The following is a 23,856-nucleotide window of genomic DNA, read 5'->3' as shown; positions in this document are numbered from 1 at the left end:
TTTGTAGGCACCACTAGTACTTACCGTAGGACATCCCTATCCTCTACCCGTCTCTCCAGTTTGTAGCCTGCTCAGGTGTTTACTAGTAGACATCCCTCACTTCTAGCTCTTCCTCCTGTTTGCTGGTCCACCGGTACTTACAGTAGGACATCCCTATCCTCTACCCGTCTCTCCAGTTTGTAGCCTGCTCAGGTGTTTACTAGAAGACATCCCTCACTTCCAGCTCTTCCTCCTGTTTGTAGGCACCACCAGTACTTACCGTAGGACATCCCTATCCTATACCCGTTTCTCCAGTTTGTAGCCTGCTCAGGTGTTTACTAGTAGACATCCCTCACTTCTAGCTCTTCCTCCTGTTTGTAGGCACCACCAGTACTTACCGTAGGACATCCCTATCCTCTACCCGTCTCTCCAGTTTGTAGCCTGCTCAGGTGTTTACTAGTAGACATCCCTCACTTCTAGCTCTTCCTCCTGTTTGCTGGTCCACCGGTACTTACAGTAGGACATCCCTATCCTCTACCCGTCTCTCCAGTTTGTAGCCTGCTCAGGTGTTTACTAGAAGACATCCCACACTTCTAGCTCTTCCTCCTGTTTGCTGGCTCCACCAGTACTTACCGTAGGACATCCCTATCCTCTGTCTCTCCAGTTTGTAGCCTGCTCAGGTGTTTACTAGTAGACATCCCTCACTTCTAGCTCTTCCTCCTGTTTGTAGGCACCACCAGTACTTACCGTAGGACATCCCTATCCTCTACCCATCTCTCCAGTTTGTAGCCTGCTCAGGTGTTTACTAGTAGACATCCCTCACTTCTAGCTCTTCCTCCTGTTTGTAGGCACCACCAGTACTTACCATAGGACATCCCTATCCTCTATCAGTCTCTCCAGTTTGTAGCCTGCTCAGGTGTTTACTAGAAGACATCCCTCACTTCCAGCTCTTCCTCCTGTTTGTAGGCACCACCAGTACTTACCGTAGGACATCCCTATCCTCTACCCGTCTCTCCAGTTTGTAGCCTGCTCAGGTGTTTACTAGTAGACATCCCTCACTTCTAGCTCTTCCTCCTGTTTGCTGGTCCACCGGTACTTACAGTAGGACATCCCTATCCTCTATCAGTCTCTCCAGTTTGTAGCCTGCTCAGGTGTTTACTAGAAGACATCCCTCACTTCCAGCTCTTCCTCCTGTTTGTAGGCACCACCAGTACTTACCGTAGGACATCCCTATCCTATACCCGTTTCTCCAGTTTGTAGCCTGCTCAGGTGTTTACTAGTAGACATCCCACACTTCTAGCTCTTCCGCCAGCTTGCTGCCTCTTGGTACTTACTGCAGGACATCCCGCTGATCCAGGTTGTATTTGCCTCCGTTCTTCATCGATGCGTTGTGGATCGCCTCAATAGCTCGGTCAATGGAGAGCAGGACCTCATCTTGCTCCTGTACCTGACAAAGAAAGACAGGGCGGTCATAGGCAGGTCATCGCTTCAAACATATGAAAGTGCCACGAAGGGTTTATTATTATTATTATTGTTCAGCAGAGTCTCAACCAGTTTCAAATTTAGCGGAACGATTGACACCGACCCAACAGCTTCAAATTCTCAAACAGAGTTGAGATCTGCAAAGGTTGCACCAAAATGCTTAGCGCTTAGTTCGGGTTGAGCACAAGAAGCAATCACTGTCGACAGTTCCATTATGCTTTGGGCACAAACCAGTGGGACTCAATGTTAACTCTGACAAAGAACCAATTTCTCTGTCCAGGGCACTCGAAGACCTGTCGCTGCACTGGCAGAACCCCAAGGGGTGCACATTTATCCAGACTGAGGACAATGCACCAGACTGTCGAGGTTGGCCTGAAGTCTGGTCAGAAGTGTGAAACACAGTTACTTCAGGTCCGAGGCATGGACTATGGCCCATATTTATACTTTTTTAGCGCCGCATTTGTGTCATTTGTTGATGCAAAAGCGGCGCAAACTTACAAAATATAATTGTATTTTGTACGTTTGCGCTGCTTTTCCATCAAAAGAGGACGCAAATGCGGCGCTAAAAAAGTATAAATATGGGCCTAAGTCTGTTATTTAGAATAAGTTTTTATATATATATATATATATATATATATATATATATATATATATATTATTATTATTATATATATGGAACATTGCAATTATGAAACTGAGAAAAGATGCAACAGCACGATATAAACTTACAGATTAAAAAGTGTACTTTGACTTATATAAGGAAGATAATTACACTGCAGTAACACTGTTAATTAAAGCACTCAAGGGAAATACGATGTCATGGAGAGTAAGTGATTCTATGACTTTAAGGCCATAGGATAAAAGGATGGCCGTTTTCATCACGTGGTAATTTTGAAACAGGAGAACCAGATACCTATGGTTAAGGCTGATAGTGACAGTCGAAACGCGTCAGGAAACATTTGGTTTTTGAAAAATAAAATGCCTCACCTTGCTGCTAACCTTGGCGTACGGCGCATCTCTTTAAGTGGAGAAGTTTGATGGAATATATATATATATATATACACACACACACACACACACATAATGGATGATTGTATTTGGAATATGTAACACGTCTTCCCCCTCTGCTGTAAATTATAATAATGTGTTACTCTCAGCACAGATCTACAATACTTTCCACTGAAACACCCATTCACTTTCTCATTCTAAAGTTCTGCCGTACTTTGAACATTTACTACCATGGTCAAAAGGGTTAGAGGGTACCTGCCTCATTGTTTGTTACACACTTTGAATGTCTGCGGCCCTGCCCACCTGTATAAAAACCCAGCGTCCACTGCCCATCAGCCCCAAATACAAGATCAAAAGAGTTCCTGGTGTTTGTATGTCACCTTTCAGAATGTGTGTCAACAGGAACACCCATACAGAGCTCTGCTAAACGTCAAGGGTCCGCTTTTAAGCAATTTGGTTAACTAGGAAAACAACAATAAGTGACACAGCTCTGTTAAAACTTCCCAACATCATGCTTTTTGTACCATGTATCTAGAATTAAGTCAATGAACAAACAAACAACGACAGACATGCGCATTAGCTTCTCAGCAGTTTATAGGCCGTGGCTTAAATCCATAAGATGTAAATATCCTGAAAGGAAAGCCCAGAAGGATCTCTAGCATCAGGAATAGTCAGCCCCCTCCACCCCTTCCCACCATCCACTGCTGCTCTTAACACCCTTGGACGTGCGACTCCTACGTATCATACACACGAGTGCTCCGCCATCTCGCCTTCCAGGTACCAGAGACTCAAACTCATTATGGAAGGATCAATGGCCAAACTTTGGAGTCGCTCAACAAACCCTCGGATCAATTTCGCATGGTGATCAACAAAGCGCATCACACCTTTCCCGCAAGGAGGAGGATGCAATGTATCAATGTCATCTGCTTTAATGATCCAAGGTTCTACGAAAGCTCGGCTTGCAGCCTATGAAGGTTAGTGCTAAGACGGCGCTCTTCTCAAACGACTGTGTGGATGGATGGCCCATATGGGCGTTCGGGAATGCCATCAGGAAGACAGGGCTACTCTGAAACCAGGAACAACCTATAGACCCCTCTGCATGTCGAACCACAAACGCAACCAGGCTGGAGTGCCACTGAAGTTTCTTACAGGATCCTTACAGAACAAAGTCCCAGTTGTGCCATCATAGCCACTTTTCTTTTGTCCCCAGAAGTTTGCCTGACTTTGTAGCAACTATTTCTGAGGGTCTAATTCTGAGTGACCCCCTCAATCTGCAAACCGATGCTTCTCAAGGACATCCATTTGACGTACCTAAGAGTAGAGACTCTATGTTGGTTTCCCAGCTCGTTTGGCACGCTCTTCTGAAGCCCTAGCCGGTGACAGCACATGTAGAGTTTTTGGGGACCATATATGCACCCAGTGGAGACATCTACTTGTGACCCCTTGTAGGAAGGTAGCCTCTTTCTAGCCTTGTTACCCCCACTTTTGGCCTGTTTGTGAGTATATGTCAGGGTGTTTTTACTGTCTCACTGGGATCCTGCTAGCCAGGTCCCAGTGCTCATAGTGAAAACCCGATTTTGTCAGTGTGTTTGATATGTGTCACTGGGATCCTGCTAGCAAGGACCCCAGTGCTCATATGTTTGTGGCCTATATGTGACCCTGTGTGGTGCCTAACTGTATCACTGAGGCTCTGCTAACCAGAACCTCAGTCTTTATGCTCTCTCTGCTTTCTAAAATGGTCACTGCAGGATAGTGACTAATTTTACCAATTCTCATTGGCACACTGGTACACCCATATAATTCCCTTGTATATGGTACCTAGGTACCCAGGGTATTGGGGTTCCAGGATATCCCTATGGGCTACAGCATTTATTTTGCCACCCATAGGGAGCTCTGACAATTCTCAAACAGGACTGCCACTACAGCCTGAGTGAAATAATGTCCACGTTATTTCACAGCCATTTTACACTGCACATAAGTAACTTATAAGTCACCTATATGTCTAACCCTCATTTGGCGAAGATTAGGTGCCAAGTTACTTAGTGTGTGGGCACCCTGGCACTAGCCAAGGTGCCCCCACATCGTTCAGGGCAAATTCCCCGAACTTTGCGAGTGCGGGGACACCATTACACGCGTGCACTGCACATAGGTGTGTAGCCTATGTGTAGCGTCACCATGGTAACTCCAAACATGGCCATGTAACATGTCTAAGATCATTCTGGTATTGGGGGGACAATTCCATGATCCCCCAGGTCTCTAGACAGAGCCCAGGTACTGCCAACAGCTCCTCAAGTGTGTCCCAGACCTCTGCCATCTTGGATTCAGAGGTGTTGGGGGCACATTGGACTGCTCTAAGTGGCCAGTGCGAACAGGTGACGTCAGAGACCCCTCCTGATAGGTTCTTACCTCTCTTGGTAGCCAAACCTCCTTTCTTGGTAGCCAAACCTCCTTTTCTGGCTATTTAGGGTCTCTCCTCTGGGCTATTCCTCAGATAATGAATGCAAGAGCTCGCCAGAGTTCCTCTGCACTTCCCTCTTCGACTTCTGCGAAGGATCGACCACTGACTGCTCCAGGACGCCTGCAAAACCGCAACTAAGTAGCAAGACGACTACCAGCAACATTGTAGCGCCTTATCCTGCCGGTTTTCTCAACTGCATGCTCTGAGCGCTGTCTGCCTTCACCCTGCACTGGAAGCCAAGAAGAAATCTCCCGTGGGTGGACGGAATCTTCCCCCTGCTAACGCAGGCAACAAAAGACTGCATCACCGGTCTTCTGGGTCCCCTCTCATCCTGACTAGCGTGGTCCCTGGAACACAGGAGCTAGATCCAAGTGACCCCCACAGTCCAGTGATCCTTCAGTCCAAGTTTGATGGAGGTAAGTCCTTGCCTCCCCACACCAGACAGCAAACCTGTGTACTGTGTGATTTGCAGCTGCTCTGGCTTTTGTGCACTTCTACAAGGATTCCTTTGTGCACAGCCTAGCCTGGGTCCACAGCACTCCGTCCTGCAGTGCTCAACCCTCTCAGTTGGACTCCGACGTCGTGCGACCCTCCTTCTGTGACTCCAGTTCACAAATCTTCTAAATGCCTGGTCCGGTACTTCTGCGGGTGCTGCCTGCTTCTGTGGGGGCTCTCTGAGTTGCTGAGTGCTCCTTCTGTCTCCTCCTCCAAGGGGAGGCATCCTGGTCCTTCCTGGTCCCCAGCAGCGCCCAAAAACCTCTACTGCGACCCTTGCAGCTAGCACGGCTTGTTTGCAGTATTTCTGCGTCGAAACACTTCTGCAACCATCCAGCACGCCATGGGACATCTTCCATCCAAAGAAGAAGTTCCTAGCCCTTTTCGTTGTTGCAGAATCTTCGGCTTCTTCCACCCGGAGGCAGCCCTTTTGCACCTTCATCTGGGGTTTCCTGGGCTTCTGCCCCCCCCCCCCCCCCGGACACTATCGTGACCCTTGGACTTGGTCCCCTTTCCTTGCAGGTCCTCACGTCCAGGAATCCATCTTCAGTGTTTTGCTGGTGCTCGTGGTTCTTGCAGAATCCCCCTATCACGACCATTGTGTCTTCTGGGGTAGTAGGGTAACTTTACTCCTACTTTTCAGGGTCTTGGGGTGGGGTATTTTGGACACCCTTACTGTTTTCTTACAGTCCCAGTGACCCTCTACAAGCTCCCATAGGTCTGGGGTCCATTCGTGATTCGCATTCCACTTTTGGAGTATATGGTTTTTGTTGCCCCTATACCTATGTTCACCTATTGCATCCTATTGTGACTCTACATTGTTTGCACTACTTTTCTTACTGTTACTTACCTGTTTTGGGTTTGTGTACATATAACTTGTGTATATTACTTACCTCCTAAGTGAGGGTATTCTCTGAGATACTTTTGGCATATTATCATAAAAATAAAGTACCTTTATTTGAGTATTGTGTTTTCTTATGATATATAGAGCTATATGATACACGTGGTCTAGTAGGAGCTTTGCATGTGTCCTAGTTCAGCCTAAGCTGCTTTGCCATAGCTACCTTCTATCAGCCTAAGCTGCTAGAAACACCTCTATTCTACTAATAAGGGATAACTGGACCTGACACAGGGTGTAAGTACCACAAGGTACCCACTAAAAGCCAGGCCAGCCTCCTACACCCCTTCAAAATGAAGTCCAGAACATGAGGCAGACAAGGGCCCCTCGTGTTTATTACTTTCTGTATTCCTGGGATGTTTGGGAACATTATTAGGGATTATCTAAGTGATCACGTGAACAAGTCTGTACAATAAAGTATTTTAGACCACTACTGATGCACCTGTTGTTAGGGTCACCAGTACCATTTGCAAGTATTTACTTCTGTAAGAATGATGACTGAAAGGCGGCAGATGGATGCTGTCCTCACAGGACAACCGCATCCCACACTTCTTCCTCTAATGATGTTTGTTTCATCATCTGTCTTACGAGAATACATAGGGATGTAACTCGTAAGCCCCCTGGAAGGTGCACCAGGCCACCTGCACTTAGAAAGCGACTCTACATTGCGTTCTGGAGACTGGACATTCCCAAACTCCTCTCCAAAGAGGGGCACTGGACACACCGGAGCGCCTGAACCCTCCAAGTCTAGAAGGTGAACCAATTCTGATTAGCAGTGGTCACGTACAAGCTGGAGCCCCCATCAGGACCGGAGTAGGCCCTGCTGCTTCCTGTGCTTCCAGATTGTGAAGCTGAGAGCTGTCCCTCTCCTCCTGGCTAGGAACAAGCCTGAACACACCCACTGCAGCTCTGATGGCTTAATGTGATGCTGGCGTTGACCGACAGTGCCTCGAAGTCATTGCTACCCCTCAAAACAGATTGTAATAGTGTGGCCTCAGGGACCAACCTCTCCCCCTCGGTGAACCGAGTGGTGACTGCCTGGTGAGCGCACTGCCTCGCCACAACAACATTTACTATTTCTGGTCTTCATGCAAACCTGTAGTTGTTGAGGTCCTACACAGGCTTAGCTTGGATTGTGATGGAATCTTGTGGCCTGGGAAAAAACCCTTTCTGTTTGGGGGCTTACTTTCATTCTGTGGGTCAGACAACCAATGTGTCCCTTCCTCATCCAGACTGGTGCTGTTGAGTGTAGAGCCACTGGCCTGCATCATCGGGGACGGGTATCCCCAGTGTGCACAACAGAGGACAACAAACTCCAAGCCCAGGAGGAAGGCTTGTCCTCCAGGAGCCAAGTAAGCGCGCGCTTGGGGATGAGACACTGTCACCTTCCTTTGCAAGTTACCAGGTACACCCTCAAGTGTTTGCTTCTGTTTTCGCTTTGTTCTGTATAGTTTTTGTGTTTGTAAAGACCAGGATTGCGAACACAAAATGGTACGAACTCTTATCAAAGTGCCTCTATTTTGGCAGCAAGATTGTCATCGGAGTCCTCTGCGAGGTCACAGAGACGATCGACCTCGCATGCAATAGTTCGGGGTAATTTATCTCGTATAATCCACACAGACCTGCCTTCCTCAGACACAGGGCGCTTGCTGGCGTAAGCCCTCGGGAGTAGGTAGCGTTTCCAGAGCTCAATGAACGACCTACAACCCACTGAGGTTGTTTGTGTAGCTCAGGGACAGATGGCACAGTTGGGTAATGCCGTCGGGCGCGAGTTCTTACCATGCCAGAGAAAGCCAGACACGCACTTTAAATGGAGCTCCGACGTCACAAATCTGACATGGGACACATGTTTTAATCTGTTGTAAAAATATCAGCACAATACAGATACCGGGTAACTTTAGCACGATACACGTAAAGTACATTTAAACCCTGAAACTACCCAGGGCGGGCACGGGGAGCCCCTGTGTACACATTTACTACCTACAACCCGAGCATAAACTAATAAACAAAAGCCAGACTGGGCCCAGGAAGCAAATTCATTTTTGAAGACTTGGGGGTTTTGCATCGAATTTAAAATATATAATTGCTTAATAAGTGGGATAAAAAGAGGTCTTCTGTGAGCGCCGCTGTAGAAGGGACAAGTGCCCATCTAAGTACCCATTGACTGCAAGACTTGCTTTAAAAACCAGGGCATCTGTCCTGCTCCGACAAGAACCGGTTGGACTCCTTTCCGAAGGCAGTGATCGCAGGGCAGCCGATTAAATGGGTCGATTCCGAAATAGGAGCACTTTGGAGAGACTGGACCTTTTTCACCCTAAAAACATCTTTCTCCTGCGCGCGGAGCACCCCGCTATGCTGTGTTCAGGCAACAGCTGGGGGCTAAAAATGAAAGGCCCGGGCCTCGGCTTGGGGCCGGCGCATCCCTCGGCTGTCATGTTAGAATAAACATGTCTGGTTAAAAATATGACGAGTGAATCCCTTGGCGCGGGGGGCACCGTGGGGGCGTCGAGGGAGGGAAAAGACCTTTGAAAGAGCCCTCCAGGATGGAGGGCTCAGGCACGAATTCGTTCTCTGGTTCTCCAGGCAGGATAAAATTCCAGGTTTAAGATGAAAACGCCCCCCAGGAAGGGATACTGAATGTTTCTCGCAGGTCTCTGTTCCCGGATGGCAGGGGTCGCACTGCTCAGTGCAGCGGGTGACTGACTGCTCCAGCCATCTCCCTGCTGGGCCTCGTCGCCAATAGTCTATCCTTCTCGGGGGTGACATCAGAATTGCGTTAACTACCTGGGGCACTGGTCCGGGAAGGAGGGACATGGAGAAATACAGGAAGAAGCGAGAACAACAAAAAACGCTTTCCTCGACGCCAACGTGGCTCGTTGGACGCCAGCGAGGAACAGGGGGGCCTTGTTATTGTAAGGAAGTGACAGTCGTGTGCTTAGAACATCTGCGGGGTCCGGGAGAGGGGCAAAGTTTACATCTTAGTCAGCAGGCTCACTGGACATCTCTTGGTAAGGCCCCAGAACCTCTACAGCCTATCACTCTGTGAGGATGAATGAATAAAACCAGGCCCAGAGCCCCTGCAGCCAATCATTCTGTGAGGATGAATGAATAAAACCTGCCTGAGAACCTCTGCAGCAAATCACTCTGGGAGAATGAATGAATAAAACCTGCCTGAGAACCTCTGCAGCCAATCCCTCTGTGAGGCTGAATGATCAAAACCAGGCCCAGAGTCCCTGCAGCCAACCATTCTCTGAGGTTGAATGAATAAAATCTGTCACAGAACCTCGGCAGCCAATCCCTCTGTGAGGCTGAATGAATAAAACCAGGCCCAGAGTCCCTGCAGCCAATCATTCTGGGAGGTTGAATGAATAAAATCTGTCACAGAACCTCTGCAGCCAATCCCTCTGTGAGGTTGAATGAATAAAACCAGGCCCAGAGTCCCTGCAGCCAATCATTCTGGGAGGTTGAATGAATAAAGTCTGTCACAGAACCTCTGCAGCCAATCCCTCTGTGAGGCTGAATGAATAAAAGCTGCCTGAGAACCTCTGCAGCAAATCACTCTGGGAGAATGAATGAATAAAACCAGGCCCAGAGTCCCTGCAGCCAATCATTCTCTGAGGCTGAATGAATAAAATCTGTCACAGAACCTCTGCAGCCAATCACTCCGCGACAATGAAAGAATAAAACCTGACTCAGAACCTCTGCAGCCAATCACTTTGAGAGGATGAATGAATAAAACCTGACAGAGACCCTCCCCCCCTCCCCTCCGATCCGGTGGTTCAGTGGACTAACCCATCCACGCGGGCCTGTGTGAACTCATGGTCATGGGTTCAAACCCCAGCAGGTTCACTCAGCCTTGGACTACTGAGTTGGGCCATAAGAAACATTACCTATGATGGCCAAACCAAGAGGACCATTCTGGGCGAATGTGTGCTTTACAGATACTCGTTACTATATATAACAAGCATTTACAATGCATCGGGTCTCGCGTTTGCTCATGTTAGAGCTGATCGCGTTGTAAACTCCTAACCAGACTTTTCACCTATCGGGCAAAAGTGCATTTATGTACATAACCCGAAAAAGTGAAATAAAGTACGTAAAGCGCTCAACTTTTGCCAAGCGAGATCGGGCTCGTAAATTAGAGAAAAAAAAGTCCACGAGCCCGATGGAAAACAGCGAGCCTCGCATGTTTTCTGTACTTGGTCGCTGCGCTGGAGGAGGGCTAGCCACCGGAAAAGGCATGACATATGCGTGCCTTCAACTAATGAAAGCAAGCAGATTTTGTTAGGGAAGCCCACCAACCAATAAAAAACACTGATGTGAAGTTGACAGGGCTCCGAGCCCTTTTATAAATACAAAAGAGTCTCCCTGCGAAACGCATGCGCGAGCGCATGCAACGCAGGCTCGACCCTAAAAACTACACTTACAGGTTACAATAATACAAAGCCCATGGCCTGTATGTGGCAATAAGAATCCTATTTTCCTCTGGCGTGCATTAAAACTGAAAATAGTTTCTATGCCAGTCCTAAGTATCAAATAACACATGCCTTATGTAACATATTGTGAAGTTCCAGATCACATACATTTTTTTAATGTATTGGTTTAAGCAGTGGCTTAGCTTTTTCCCTCCTTTTTGTAATACATGCTTCCAATAAAGAATACAAAAAACTAACCATCACACCAGCTTTCCAGCGCCATAACTATTAGCACTGCCAATGCTTGTTTGCCTGTTTTATGCATCCGCTATTAAACAAAAGCTTCAGAGCACAGACATTACAAAACAAAAGTATACCGCATGTACAATTAAGTTTAAAATAACTCCGGACCAGCAGCCGGGCAACGATTTGAGACTTTTTGGTGAATGCAAGCTGGCGGTCGCGGTTCTTATGCAAGGTTTGCTCATTTCCAGTCCAGTGGATGATTACATCACCTAACAGATGGCAGGGACCTGGAAGCCATAAGAAAAGTAACAACAACGCACCACGTTCCTTTGAGTGATTTATTTTTCCTTCTCTGTCTAGATAGAGAGATAGATAGATAGATAGATAGATAGATAGATAGATAGATAGATAGATAGATAGATAGAAGCATTTGTAGATAGACACACAGACGAAACAGAAAAGTCCCTCTGATGGCGGTGGATAAATAAATATATATATATATAATAACATTAGAGCAATTGTAGATAGACAGACGGGACAGAAAGGTCCCCCTGATGGTAGTGTACATGCATCCCTGACCTGAGTGACCCCACTGCAATGATTTCTGGATCCCTGGAGCAGATTGTGCTCACGGGCGAATACAGATCATGAGTGTGCACCATGAAATAGGCCTCTCTCATGCAGTCTTGTTGGACAAGAGGGGCCCCCAAAGCGCTACCCTCTCAGTGGTGAAAGGCTATTGCCTTTTCCAGAAGTTATGTAGTACAAGCACGGTGGGGGCAGCATACCGTGGACTGATCAGTAGAAGTGAACTGGACCTTTTTGCCTCTGTCCCTGGAGTGAGGCCTACACGCTCACTCATGTTAAGTTCCGCTGCTGTATGCCTAACTCACCCTTAGCCTACATGAAGGTAAAATGCAGTGCTGTGCAGTGATTGTGTGCTGTATGCATGTGCTGTATGTGTGTGCGCCTGGGTATAGCGCAATACATGGAGGTTTCTGGGTACCAATTTGGAAGCCCCAAGGCTGACTGGAGGCGCATGAAGAAGTAGAATAACTCCCCAGATGTTTGGAATGTTGCATTCCTGTGAGCCTGGTAGGTAGGACACACCAGAGGAAGCAGAACGAGGCTCTTCCTACCAGGGAGTTCTTTGATTCAGGAAGGGGCCTTGGCACATCCCTCAAAGGAGATGAGGCTGATAAGGAGAATCATAAAGGTTAGGGCTGTGACTCCAGGGTAACCTTTTGATACCCATCACTGCGGCCGACACCAAGGTGTGAACTCCAGTCACTCCCAAGGGCAGTGCTGTGGGGCTGTCAGATTTGGAGTCACTCCTGCTGTGACAGACTGCTTTCTGGAGGAGTGGCTGGGTAGAGAAGAGGGCACTTCAAAAAGAAGCGAACCTCAATACAAACATCAAAATACTGAAACCCTAAGTCACTTTTGGTCAAGGGGAGCTCTAGGCCCTCAAAACTGTCAACTTCCAGTCGGGCTGTGCAAGTAGGAGAAGCCCTGCAAGAATTCTGCCAGTGACCGGAGCTGGGGGCTAAGGACTGCCAGTCACCCACCTCGATGAGGGAGCATCATCCAGGGATAGTCCAAAACCACCTGCCCCACGAGTCTGAAGCACCACTGCCAGCCTGCTTACCAACACCAGTGTGTCCTGTGAGGAAGAGAGGATTGCTGGAAGGAGCGGGGTCCGGTGGGCGAGCGGATCCCTGTAGACAGTGTGAGGAGAGGACTGCTGTGCCGATCGGGCCACTGCCCGTATGCGGCTGGAGAGTATTTCAGAGGGGCCCACCATGATAAGGAACTTGCTTCCATGTCCATCAGGGATTGGCCGAGTGCAGAGTAGGAGTAGTGACCCTGTATACCAGGGAGGGCCAAGAGAAAGGACAAGGATCGCAACCTGGTAGATGCCGTCGTCGAGAATAGAGGCCGCCAACGTGGCCTGTGCGGGCTGGAGCCCTGATCGAGGTTTGGAACTCACTGAGAAAGCACTACAGTATAAAAGACAAAATTACACAGATTCACCAGTTATACTTACCTGACATAAGTGTCACTTACACTGCCAAAAAATTCATATGTCATCAGTGATGTAGTAGTTGAGGGCATAAGCAGGGCATCACAGAGGTGCAAGTTATACTTTTGTCAGTTATGTAGAACTGGCGAATATCTGTGTTTTATTATTTTTATTTTATTTTAAACACTGGTATTTCAGTGAACTTCTAAGGTTTTTTTTTTAAACATAAGTTAAAATATTACCACCTTCCCCATGTATACTTCCACTTTAACCTTTGTTTTTCTCAGTGAATTTCTAGGATTTCTTAATGTAAACTCAAATTATTACGATATATTTGCCGCCAATCACTCCAGGTGTGCAGTACTGGTGGTCTGCACAACCTGGAATGGGTTCAGGCTCCGTGTTCAAACACCCTGGCTCGCAAGGCCCTCAGCTGTGTGCAGCAAAGGAGGATTACCATATCCCCCACAAGCGTCCAACACCTAGAGGTCCATGGCAGGATGCTGGCCGCAAGGCGAGGAAAGGCCCTGTGCCTAACCACAGGCGATCCCATCACCCACAAATGGCCACTGAGCCACAGACCCCAACAACCATTTTTTTTTTGTTTTTTTATTTATTTTTATTTGTCAAAGGACTTTCATCATGTGATCATATGAGGGGGGGTATCTTTTTTCCACAATTTTTCAGCCTCAAGTGGGGTTCCTCATCACAGTGGCCAAGGGGTCGAGGTACCCCTACCCAGCATCCTAATATTTTTAATTTATTTACATTTTCAGGATATGGAGACAGAGTCCCCATGTCCTGTACTGAAAGCCACATTTTCTTTCTTGTTTTGGCCAGCCAATCAGACTGCTTTCTCCCACAGGTGTGTGAAGAAAAAAAAGAAAAAGGCACCCACGACCCACCAGACCACTCACATTTGTTTTTAATAATGTGAGTCGTGCGAGACTCTGGAGAGACTCCCATGGGATCAAATGTCAACATATCTATAAATTATGAACTTTAATTTCTCAAAACCTGCTGAACAGATTTACATCAAATCACAGAAACCACACTTTCTGGGTAAATTAGCTAGCATTCCGCCAAATGTGGTGTTATTCTGTTCAACTGTTTTGTGTGTATAGTCTAATTTTTCCTATGAAAAGGCAGAGGGCAAAAAATGTTTTGCCACCATCCCCTCACTTTTCTCAGCCCGACGATCAACCCAGAACGTTGCAGAAAGGAGATGCAGTGGATGAACGTTTGTTTGGAAAGATTCATGAAAATTCATCTAAGGGTTCCAGCTATTAGCAAAGCAAAAACACATCTTCTTAAGTAAAGTCTGAGTCATGTGCAACTACACAGAAATATGTATATATTGGATACATTTAGAAGCAGACAGATGTATATAAATATATATGCATATGTATAATATAGACCAATATATGTACAAGTCTGGATGTGTATGCATATATAGATAATTTTAAATACATATGGTTGCATATGTATATAAGTAGACAGTTATGGATGCGTATATATAGACACATATGTACAAATGTTTGCATAGGTTTATAGATTAATATGTGCGCGTATGTTTGGGTATATGTACATAGACATATATGCATTTATGTTTGGGTATCTGTATAGAGACTTAGATGTATGAACAAATGTATGGCTATGTACATTTATATTGATTTATGTGCATATGGTAGGATATCTATGTATATACAGACATATGGACGTATATCTACTTCTATAGATGTACATAAGTTTGGAAGTTCACTTTAACTTTATGCAGGTGATAGTTGGATTACGTTTCAGGAGTAAAGCTGCATTTAAGGAGAAGCTTCACACTTAAATTTACAAATTTAGGCCTCCGGTTGCTGGAATCAGATCTGTACTGCCCTCGTCGCTGCATGTGCTTCCCCCTGCCTTTGAAAAACATGAAGACGGTCAGCCAATGCAATATCCAATTGTAATCCGCAATCATCCCTCCACGTCCTGAAAACGTCTCTGTAATCACAGAGAAAAATAAAAATGGAAAGGAGACTCCCTGGGAGCGGGCTCAAGGCAGAGGCCTGCGCCTGTTGACAACCCGCTGATGCGCGGTCCCCCTGCCAGGAGAAGGGGAGACTGGCGGGGGGACTGATGTACTTTGTGGCTTATTAATTCAATCTTCTGGGCTGCTCGCTTCCCAGGTCTTGCAGTCCCCTTTGCCTCCTGTCCATTTTCATTATTGCTGTATTGATTTCTTGCATGTCTTCTTTCATTCGTCGACCCCCGCTTTCTTGTTTTACTGCACGCGTCCAGTTCATGTCTTGCTAATACAGCGAACCACGATCCGCTTAATTCAGGGGGGAGGGTTATTTCACCCCACCCGCTCAGCATCCTTTCCCCGCACGACCTTGGGTTTCAGTAGCTACAACATTTACAGCGACCCGCAGTGACAAGGTAGGGCGAGATGATTACCAGTCTGGCCGAGAGGGGGTTTCTGAGATGGAAACAAGTCATCATGGTTATGGTGTCAGCGCCATCAGCGGTATCCATAACTGCAGCGCTATCTCTTACCGTTGAGGGGAAATGGGGTCACCAGGGATCAGCAATGACGTCTTCAGATACAAAAACGAACTGACAGCACTGGAGCGCCTCCCGCGCGATCGCATGCACACAATATCAGTGCTTTAAATGGGCAGGTGCTGTCCGGTACGTAGCACCCGCACGTCTTTAATTTGATGGGGAGAGCACCTGCACTTTTCAGCACTGTTGCAGTACACTACAATGGCTGAGTGCCGGCACTTCTCAGGAGCACACAGGTAGTGTAAACAGAGTACCTGCACTTCTCAGCACTGTTGCAATACATTACAATGGATGAGTGCCAGCACTTCTCAGGAGCACACAGGCAGTGTAAACAGAGTACCTGCACTTCTCAGCACTGTTGCAATACATTACAATGGATGAGTGCCGGCACTTCTCAGGAGCAAACAGGCAGTTTAAACAGAGTACCTGCACTTCTCAGCACTGTTGCAATACATTACAATGGATGAGTGCCGGCACTTCTCAGGAGCACACAGGCAGTGTAAACAGAGTACCTGCACTTCTCAGCACTGTTGCAATACATTACAATGGATGAGTGCCGGCACTTCTCAGGAGCAAACAGACAGTGTAAACAGAGTACCTGCACTTCGATATTTCCATTTGAAGCACTGCACACCATCACCGATAACATGTTTCTTTTATTATTGGAGTTTTTTTTATTTTTTTAACAAGAAACAGCGGACTACCATGCAAGAGACCCAACGACAGTGGTCTTAAAACGCGTTTCTGGTTAAAAACATCTATGGCTATAAGCAAATTGCATTAGGGAGAAAATCACCGAGTCCTGGCCAGGATAAACCACCTTTAAACAATGGAGGGTGAGGGGGGTCAGAGGAACCCAGCCACATAGAACTATGAAAGGGGCTACCCAGTGAATGATTTCAGAGCCCGTGATAAACACAAGCACACTTCTCCCCTGAAAGCCACAGTTCTGCAGCCCTGGAGGTTGGGTTTGTGTTTCCTTTCAGTGGGTGGTCTCCTCAAAGAGGGTGACAGCTTTTATTACTCGCAACAAGGACCTGCTGGTAAACTACAGGCCTTTTATGGCATAGTGCAGATGTAATAATTTCAGTTTACATGGAGCTGGTCCATACCACACAGAATTCAGTTTAAAACTTTCACTTTCGTGTCGTTAAAAAAAAAAAAAAAAAGCTGCTCTCATTGGCTGGTTCTGCCTCAAAACTACAGACACATCGTTTTGATTCACCTTCAGCTTTTTACTGATGAAGTCCTACGCACTCACCAGTTTGCATTAATAAGATATAAAGAAAAACATTAATATTTCCAGCTTATGAAGCATCTGGAAAAACAAAACAAAAGAATAGACTTTATTAATGTGTATCTGTTAACCCAAAACCCAGGTACATTACAGATTCGAGTGGATGCACATTCCATTTACAAAGGGATCCATGAATCCAGGGTTGCAGGGGTTCTGGAGCATGGCAGGGAGACAGGCTACCAGGACCCAGCCTGGCATCTTTGGCTTCTGGAAGGCAAGGGAGGCGGTCGGGTTTGTTATGACGTCTACAACACTCAGTGGTGGCGCTTGCAGCAAGGGGGTGGGGGTGCCATGTGAAAACAAAGGGACAGGGATGGTTCAGAAGCAGACGGGGGGTTGGGGTTCAGTGTGAGATGCATACTTGCCCTGGTGTACATGCTCCTCTGTGGGGAAAAGCCATAGGAATGGAAAATGTACTTCCTTACATGAGCTCCAGCATAGATCATCCACAACATAAACTACAGAATTACGACAGAGTGTGAGCCTCTGTGGATCTGAAAAGCCATGGAATGGAAATTTACTTCCTTACGTGAGCTGTGTCATGGATCAGCAATGGATCAACACATCATGTGAGACCAGCCGTGAACCAGTAGATAGTCTATGCCATGAGAGCCAGCTCAAGGTGTCCCCAATTAGCTTTCTTTGGAGTAGATGGTGTTTTAAGTGAGAGAAAGCTATAAGCACAATTCTTGCCTTTGCTTTTAAATCAGGTAGAGACAGAAATTGATTCTGCTCCTTGGGATATCACAAACAGAGGCAACAAAATAAACAGACACATATCGTTAAAAGCACATTAAGGTGCACAGCTGCACAAATTGGAACACCATTAGTTACAAGGCCTCACAGGCAGAAATTTCCAAAACCAATGCAAAGTGATGGGAATAGTCCTTAACCAATGGGGATCCTTTCTTGCAGCACTTCTGAATGGCCAAGACCAACCACTTTGCCGCAACAGCAGTCTGGCCCAAACCGCTGGGCAGCATCCCACCTACAAGCCCATTTCATAAATAACACTCATGGTACAACACTGCCATCAGGGTCGCCTCAAACATGGTGGCCAGGAAGACCCTCTCTGAACCCTCCATTCAAGAGACTAAAGGTACAGCAGATGTTGGTGCCTTAAAAACTCAGAGCAAAGAGGCTCTATGAACTAAGGGCAGTTTGTAAACCACCGTGCGCAAAATGCACACCAAATAGATTGTTAACTCTGCCGCTCATTTTCTGATAAAACTGGTGCGCTAATCACTCATATTGTACAGTGGATATTCCAGGATGCAGCAAAACCTCCTGCGTCATTAATGCCAATGATGGAGCACGCAACACAGATTATTATTGTAAGGTCAGCTGTCAGGCACTGACCATCACTTCAAGTTAGTTTGAGGTAGAAGAACAGTTCTCAAAGGTCTTACACGCATGACCAGAGATGCGACTCACAGAGAAGTGAGACATTTTGTCTCCAACTTGAACATAGATACCTTGTAGTGCCCTGAGAATACTGCAGCTTGTCTCAGAGTGGAACACCAGGGAATACTGCGTGAAAAAACACTAAAATATTACTGTCACCACCAATGTCAAGCTTATTACTGACCTCAACTCTCCACAGCCTGACAACGTCCTCTAGCTTCCATGTTGTCTGTTTTTATTTCTACTATAGGAGCACAGGCATCTGCGAGGAGCGCGACACTACAGAAGACAAGATGGGCGTTCAACTTCCTGCATCATGGAGACAACGAGAAGTAGAACTCAGCGAGGTAGACAGGTGACAGAGTTCAGGGCAGCCTTAAAAGCAACAATCTTTAATGTGAGAGGATCTTCTGTGATGGCAGAGAATGGTTAGACAGGTGAAGACAGTATAAATAACAAGATAAAACAGATTCATCTTCTTCAATCAATCAGGTCTTATTTGAATCGTACAGCTTGTCGAGCGAGTGGGGTATCCAGGAGCTTGCTGTAGGTGTTTATTCGAAAAGCCTGGTTTTCAGTTCCTTTCTGAAGTGGGTCAGCGAGGGTGTGGTGCGGAGGTGGAGGGGGAAGGCGTTCAAGGTTTTGGTGGCAAGGTGGGAGAAGGAGCATCCTCCAGCGTGACAGCAGCCTATGCGTGGTATCTTTGCGAGGGCAATGTGTGCCGAGCGGAGGTTCCTGGTGGGTTGGTGGAGGCAAAGGAAGTGGTTCAGGTAGGCGGGTCCTTGGTTATGGAGGGCTTTGTAGACATGGGTCAGAAGCTTGAAGTGCCACCTTTTCTGGATCGGGAGCCAATGAAGGTCCTTCAGGTGCTGGGTGATGTGGGTTCCCTTGGGCAGGTTGAGGATCAGACTTGGCAGCTGTGTTCTGGATCGTCTTGAGTCTTTGCATGACTTCAGTGATGAGAGTGCAATGCCGTAGTCCAGTCAGCTGGTGATGAGGGCCTGCATCACTGTTCCTCGTGCCGATGGATAGCCACTTAAGGATCTTGCCGAGCGTGTAGAAGCAGACAGAGGAAACGGCATTGACATAGCATTTCATGGAGAGTTCGCTGTAGAGAATGATGTTGAGATTGTGGGCGTGATCATTCGGTGTGGGGTGGGTCCAAGCTCTGCTGGCCACCAGGAGTCGTTTCAGAGGGTTGAGTGTCTGCCAAAGATCAGAACCTCCGTTTTGTCCATGTTGAGCTTCAGGTAGTTGTCCTTCATCCAGGCGGATATGTTCTTCATACAGTTGTTGAAGTGGGGTCTGTTGAGAGTGAGAGGACGAGCTGTGTGTCGTCAGCGTAAGAGATGACGATGTTGTGCGATCTCACCATGTCTGTGAGTTGTGTCATGTAGACGCTGAAGAGTGCTGGGCTAAGGGAGGAGGATGCTTGGGGGACGCCGCAGATGGCGTACTTGACCTGTGAGATGAAGAGGGGAGGATGCAGACTCTCTGTGTGCTTCCAGTACGGAAGGATGCCATCCATCTGAATGCATCATCTGGCATGGTCGGTTGATCAGTGTGTGGTGGGAGACGGTGTCAAAGGCAGCAGAGAGGTGGAGCAGGATCAGGGTGGCTGCTTCTCCTCAGTCAAGCAGGGCGCGGAAGTCGTCTTTTGCTGTGATCAGAGCTGTCTCGGTGCTGTGATTGGCTCTGAAGCCTAACTGGGATGGGTCTAGCAGGTGGTTTCTCTCCAGGTGTTTGGTGAGTTGGAGGTTGATGGCCTTTTCCAGGACTTTGGCAGGGAACAGGAGCAGAAAGATAGGGCAGTAGTTCTGGAGGTCGCTGAGGTCTGCAGAGGGCTTCATGAGGAGAGGTCTGATTTCTGTGCGTTTCCAGGGTTCTGGAAAAGTGGCCATGGTTAAGAAGGTGTTGAGGATGGTAGTGAGCTGGCGGCTGATCTTGTTTCTTCGAGGTTGAAGATCCTATGGGGGCAGGGCTCGTTCGGTGCTCCAGAGTGAATGGAGCTCATGAGTGTTATTGTGTTTTGTGTGCAGAGTTATCCCCATGCAGTGAGCGGGTGGTGGAGGCTGACAGAGGGTTGGGGATAGAAGTTACTGAAGATGGTTTCTATCTTGTGGACGTGGTCGGCGAGTGCTTCGCACAGCTCTTCTAGGGGGTGGAGTTTTCGATGGCTGATAGACAGGCAAACTCTGACGATGGTGAAGAGTTCCTCTGTCGGGCTGGTGCTGTTCTCAATCCGGCGGATCAGGTCTCTTTTTTTGGTGGCTTTGATCTGGTGGTGGTAGTCTTTGAGGGCTGTTTTGAAGGTGGCTCGGTCTTCATGGCCCGTCTGGTGCTCCTTCTCACCAGTTGTTTGCACCTGCATTTTGATTTGCTGAGTTCTGGGTAATTCCAGCTGGCTTTTTTGTGGTTCTGTGGGTCTTGGCTGGTTTGGTCGGTCCTCCCCTCCACAGATTATAATGGGACTGATTTGAGAAACTACCCCATACATCTCCTATGTGCATGATTATTAACCCCCGGAGAAGATCACTATATCTTTAGTTATGTTGTAGTGTTGAGAAAACGGCATTAGGAAATGTTACACAAGAAAGAGGAATTAATGGTAATACATAGTTGGCGGAATCGAACAGAATGCTGTGAAACAAGCTCAGATCAGGAGCGCATTTGAAAGAACCAGTTTAATAATTAAGGGTGGGCGAAACTTTTGAATTTTACTCCACAGAATTCCGCACTGTAAGCTAACCATGCACTACACCACGCGGTGTGCCAGAGGGCTTTGCTTCTCAATGCCGTTCAAGTAGATTGTCTACTCGAGCAGCAGCAAACTCAATGCAAACGGTCTTGATCTGCTGCAACAGCCCGCATTTAGAAATCTAGCAGGGAGGCACTCTCTCTCGCACTCACTTAGTGTTGGTGAGCCACACACAAAACAAAACTCCATCACATGGCAGTTGGCAGAGTTTTGCTGGAACTCTGCGCTCCAAGCAGATTGCAGATTGGGTAAAACTACGCAGCTGGAGCAGAATTTTTCACCCACCCCTGGTTGTAAGGTAAGATGATATGTTAGATATGTCATGAACTGTGCTAAATTAGTAACATATGTTTAAAAACTGCAAAGAGATTCATGGGGCGGGTCTTCAACGAGTGCGCAATAAAGCAATACAATGAAAACGCTCATCAAAATAGAACAGTGATGAAATTAATTTCTTGGCAAAATAATTTTAGGCCTCGTTTTTTTCATCTTTTTTAACTTTTTAATTAAAAAATAAACATATTATCACTTGAAGCCCCAAAGAGTAGAACATTTTTAGATGAGGCATGGGAAAGGCTTCAAAAACCACTAAGAGCATTCATGACAACAGAGAACCTCTTAATTAGGCACAGGCTGCCAGGCTTGAGGGAACCGGATTCCTTTACGAGACCCACGAAAAGCCTTAAATCCACCGCCTTTGATTGTGGGAAACTCTGCGCGATTCCCACAGACTGAAGAAAGCAGTTGAGGGATCTGTACACCTTCCCTATCCCCACCAGGGAGATCAAAAAACATCCCCTGCAGCAGCGAAGGACGCCTTGGGCGTTCTGCACATCCCTCGCTCCGCTGCACCAAGCAGGATCTTCAAGCCTACATCCTCTGAAGGTTGGGAGTGCACAGCTTACTTCGTATCAGTATTCAAAGGTACTTATGCTGAGAACAGCTGTACAACAAGGATTTACTACCCAGACACAATATAAGGAACCACAGAGAAGAATTCACCAAATGTCCTATTTAACAAGAGCTCACCAAGGCAACAGCAATGTTTTTAAATTTATTGAGAAAAGTTTGTGTCGAGCACAGAGGTGTGTTTTAGGCTTTGTTTACGCAAGATTCAGATTGAGTAAGATAGCGTTCTGCGAAGAAATGATTGTCCAATAGCATAGATAACATAGGCTATCGTGGTCTAACATATTATATCCCACTGAGTACTAAAGATCAAAGCGGAGAGGAACTTCAGGAAGGGATTCCTCTCTAGTCAGGCAGGTGGTAGAACAGATTGCGTGGACAACCTGCCCAAGAACTAGTGGAAATGAGACAGACTGAGAGAAGGTATCTCCTGAGCTCTCTTCTCTTTTGATAGATGGGGAAACATGTGGCAGAACATCAGATTGAAGGCTCTTTGTGAAACCAGCTGGTGCCCCCCCCCCTTTTACCAAAACCAACAAGTAATTATATAATAGCATATTGCTGGTCTAACTCACACTAGTTTACTCCGTTCGGTTGCTAGCTCAGTAACTACAAATGAAGTTGCAGCACCAGCAGCGGAAGGGAATGGACTTCCTCCGCATGCGCATGCCGTGTGCTCCCGTGCAAGTGGGCGCCATCCGCCTTCGCAGAAAGTTAGCAGTGACGAGCAGTGTGGGTACCAAGAGTCTGCACACCTGGCACACAACTGTCCTACCTTCTGCAATTGAAAGCACAACAGCTGGCAAGCTCCACATGTATTGAACGACCCGCTCTACAACTAAGACCAAGCTACGGGCAACAGGAAGGAACCGAAGAGTGCTGAGTGTCATTTTAGTATTTTATAAATCGGTTTCTTCCAGGACTAGGGCTCTGTGTGGAAGAACCTCATCCCAGTGGAACATACCCTCCACAAGGATCAAGTTTACGTGTACAACATGGACCTAAGCATATACGTACTCTCATAAAAAAACAAGTTTTTTCACTTTTACTAATTCACAGTATTGTTTATTAACCCAACTTGATGCTCTCTTATTTTCCTGTGCGTTTCTTTTAATTTCCCAACTTAATCTTCCTTGCAGCGAATGTCCTACCAGCTTTCAAGCCCTTTTTACCGCCTTTTCGCTTTCAAAAGGTACAGTCCGTACACTAGCCATACCTATTTTTAGGTCTCACCTAGAGACAGCTTTAGCTCTTCAGCCACCGTCAAGTTTTCCAAAAAACTCATAGTAAAAATACATCTCCATCTGTACCTACCGGGCGTTCGGGTCAGCCCTCTTCAGTTATTGGCAGGACTGTCCAAGTGACATGCACATTTTGCCTCTGCTCGCAGCATACTGCCTGGGGTGAAGGGGTGGGCCACGTCAGCCATTGGCTCTCTGCTCAGGGACTGATGGCATTTTCCTTGGGCACATTGACCGAAAAAGTAATACATTTTGGTGCCAGGATGGTAGGCCAATCTCTGGTTTTATTTTGCTATCATTTATTGTTTTTACATTTATTTTTGCAATTTATAGTTTTTATATTTCGCAATACGCAAGCTACTGTTAGACAGCAATATTTTCCCTTTTATTCTTCAAATGCCTAATGAGTATGTTTGAAAAATAAATAAAAAATACTGCAGGCTTTTCAAGACCAGACCTATTAGCGTTGCCAATGCTTGTTTTTCTTTATTCCCAGCATGCATGTAGTGGGGCCTGCACACAGGGGAGCAGCACTGCTGTTGTACCAACCGGTCTGCGGTTTCAATGAGGTAGGCTTCCGCAGAGCGTTCACCTGATCTCATCATATCAAATGAAGCAGCCATCTTACTTTGGGCAAGCCCTGGTCTCCAATGTAACACTGAGCAATTTTCACACAGTTTTAACATA

General features: G+C 46.8%; 1 protein-coding gene across 2 annotated transcripts in view; it reads right to left on the bottom strand.

Moving 5' to 3' along the window:
* The window catches only part of NCKIPSD (NCK interacting protein with SH3 domain), a 328,023-nt gene that overhangs the window by 218,183 nt on the left and 85,984 nt on the right, over positions 1 to 23,856 (bottom strand). Inside the window, exon 2 of one of the 2 annotated variants that reach the window (XM_069206217.1) lies at positions 1,314 to 1,426. In XM_069206217.1, the coding sequence (XP_069062318.1) occupies positions 1,314 to 1,426 (113 nt within the window). The remainder of the gene's footprint in view (positions 1 to 1,313; positions 1,427 to 23,856) is intronic. The other variant, XM_069206218.1, reaches the window with a different exon arrangement.

The sequence above is a fragment of the Pleurodeles waltl genome, chromosome 9, assembly GCF_031143425.1.
Source record: "Pleurodeles waltl isolate 20211129_DDA chromosome 9, aPleWal1.hap1.20221129, whole genome shotgun sequence".
NCBI lineage: Eukaryota > Metazoa > Chordata > Amphibia > Caudata > Salamandridae > Pleurodeles > Pleurodeles waltl.
The sequence above is the reverse complement of the archived record's forward strand: the minus strand, read 5'-3'. Positions and strand labels throughout refer to the sequence as shown.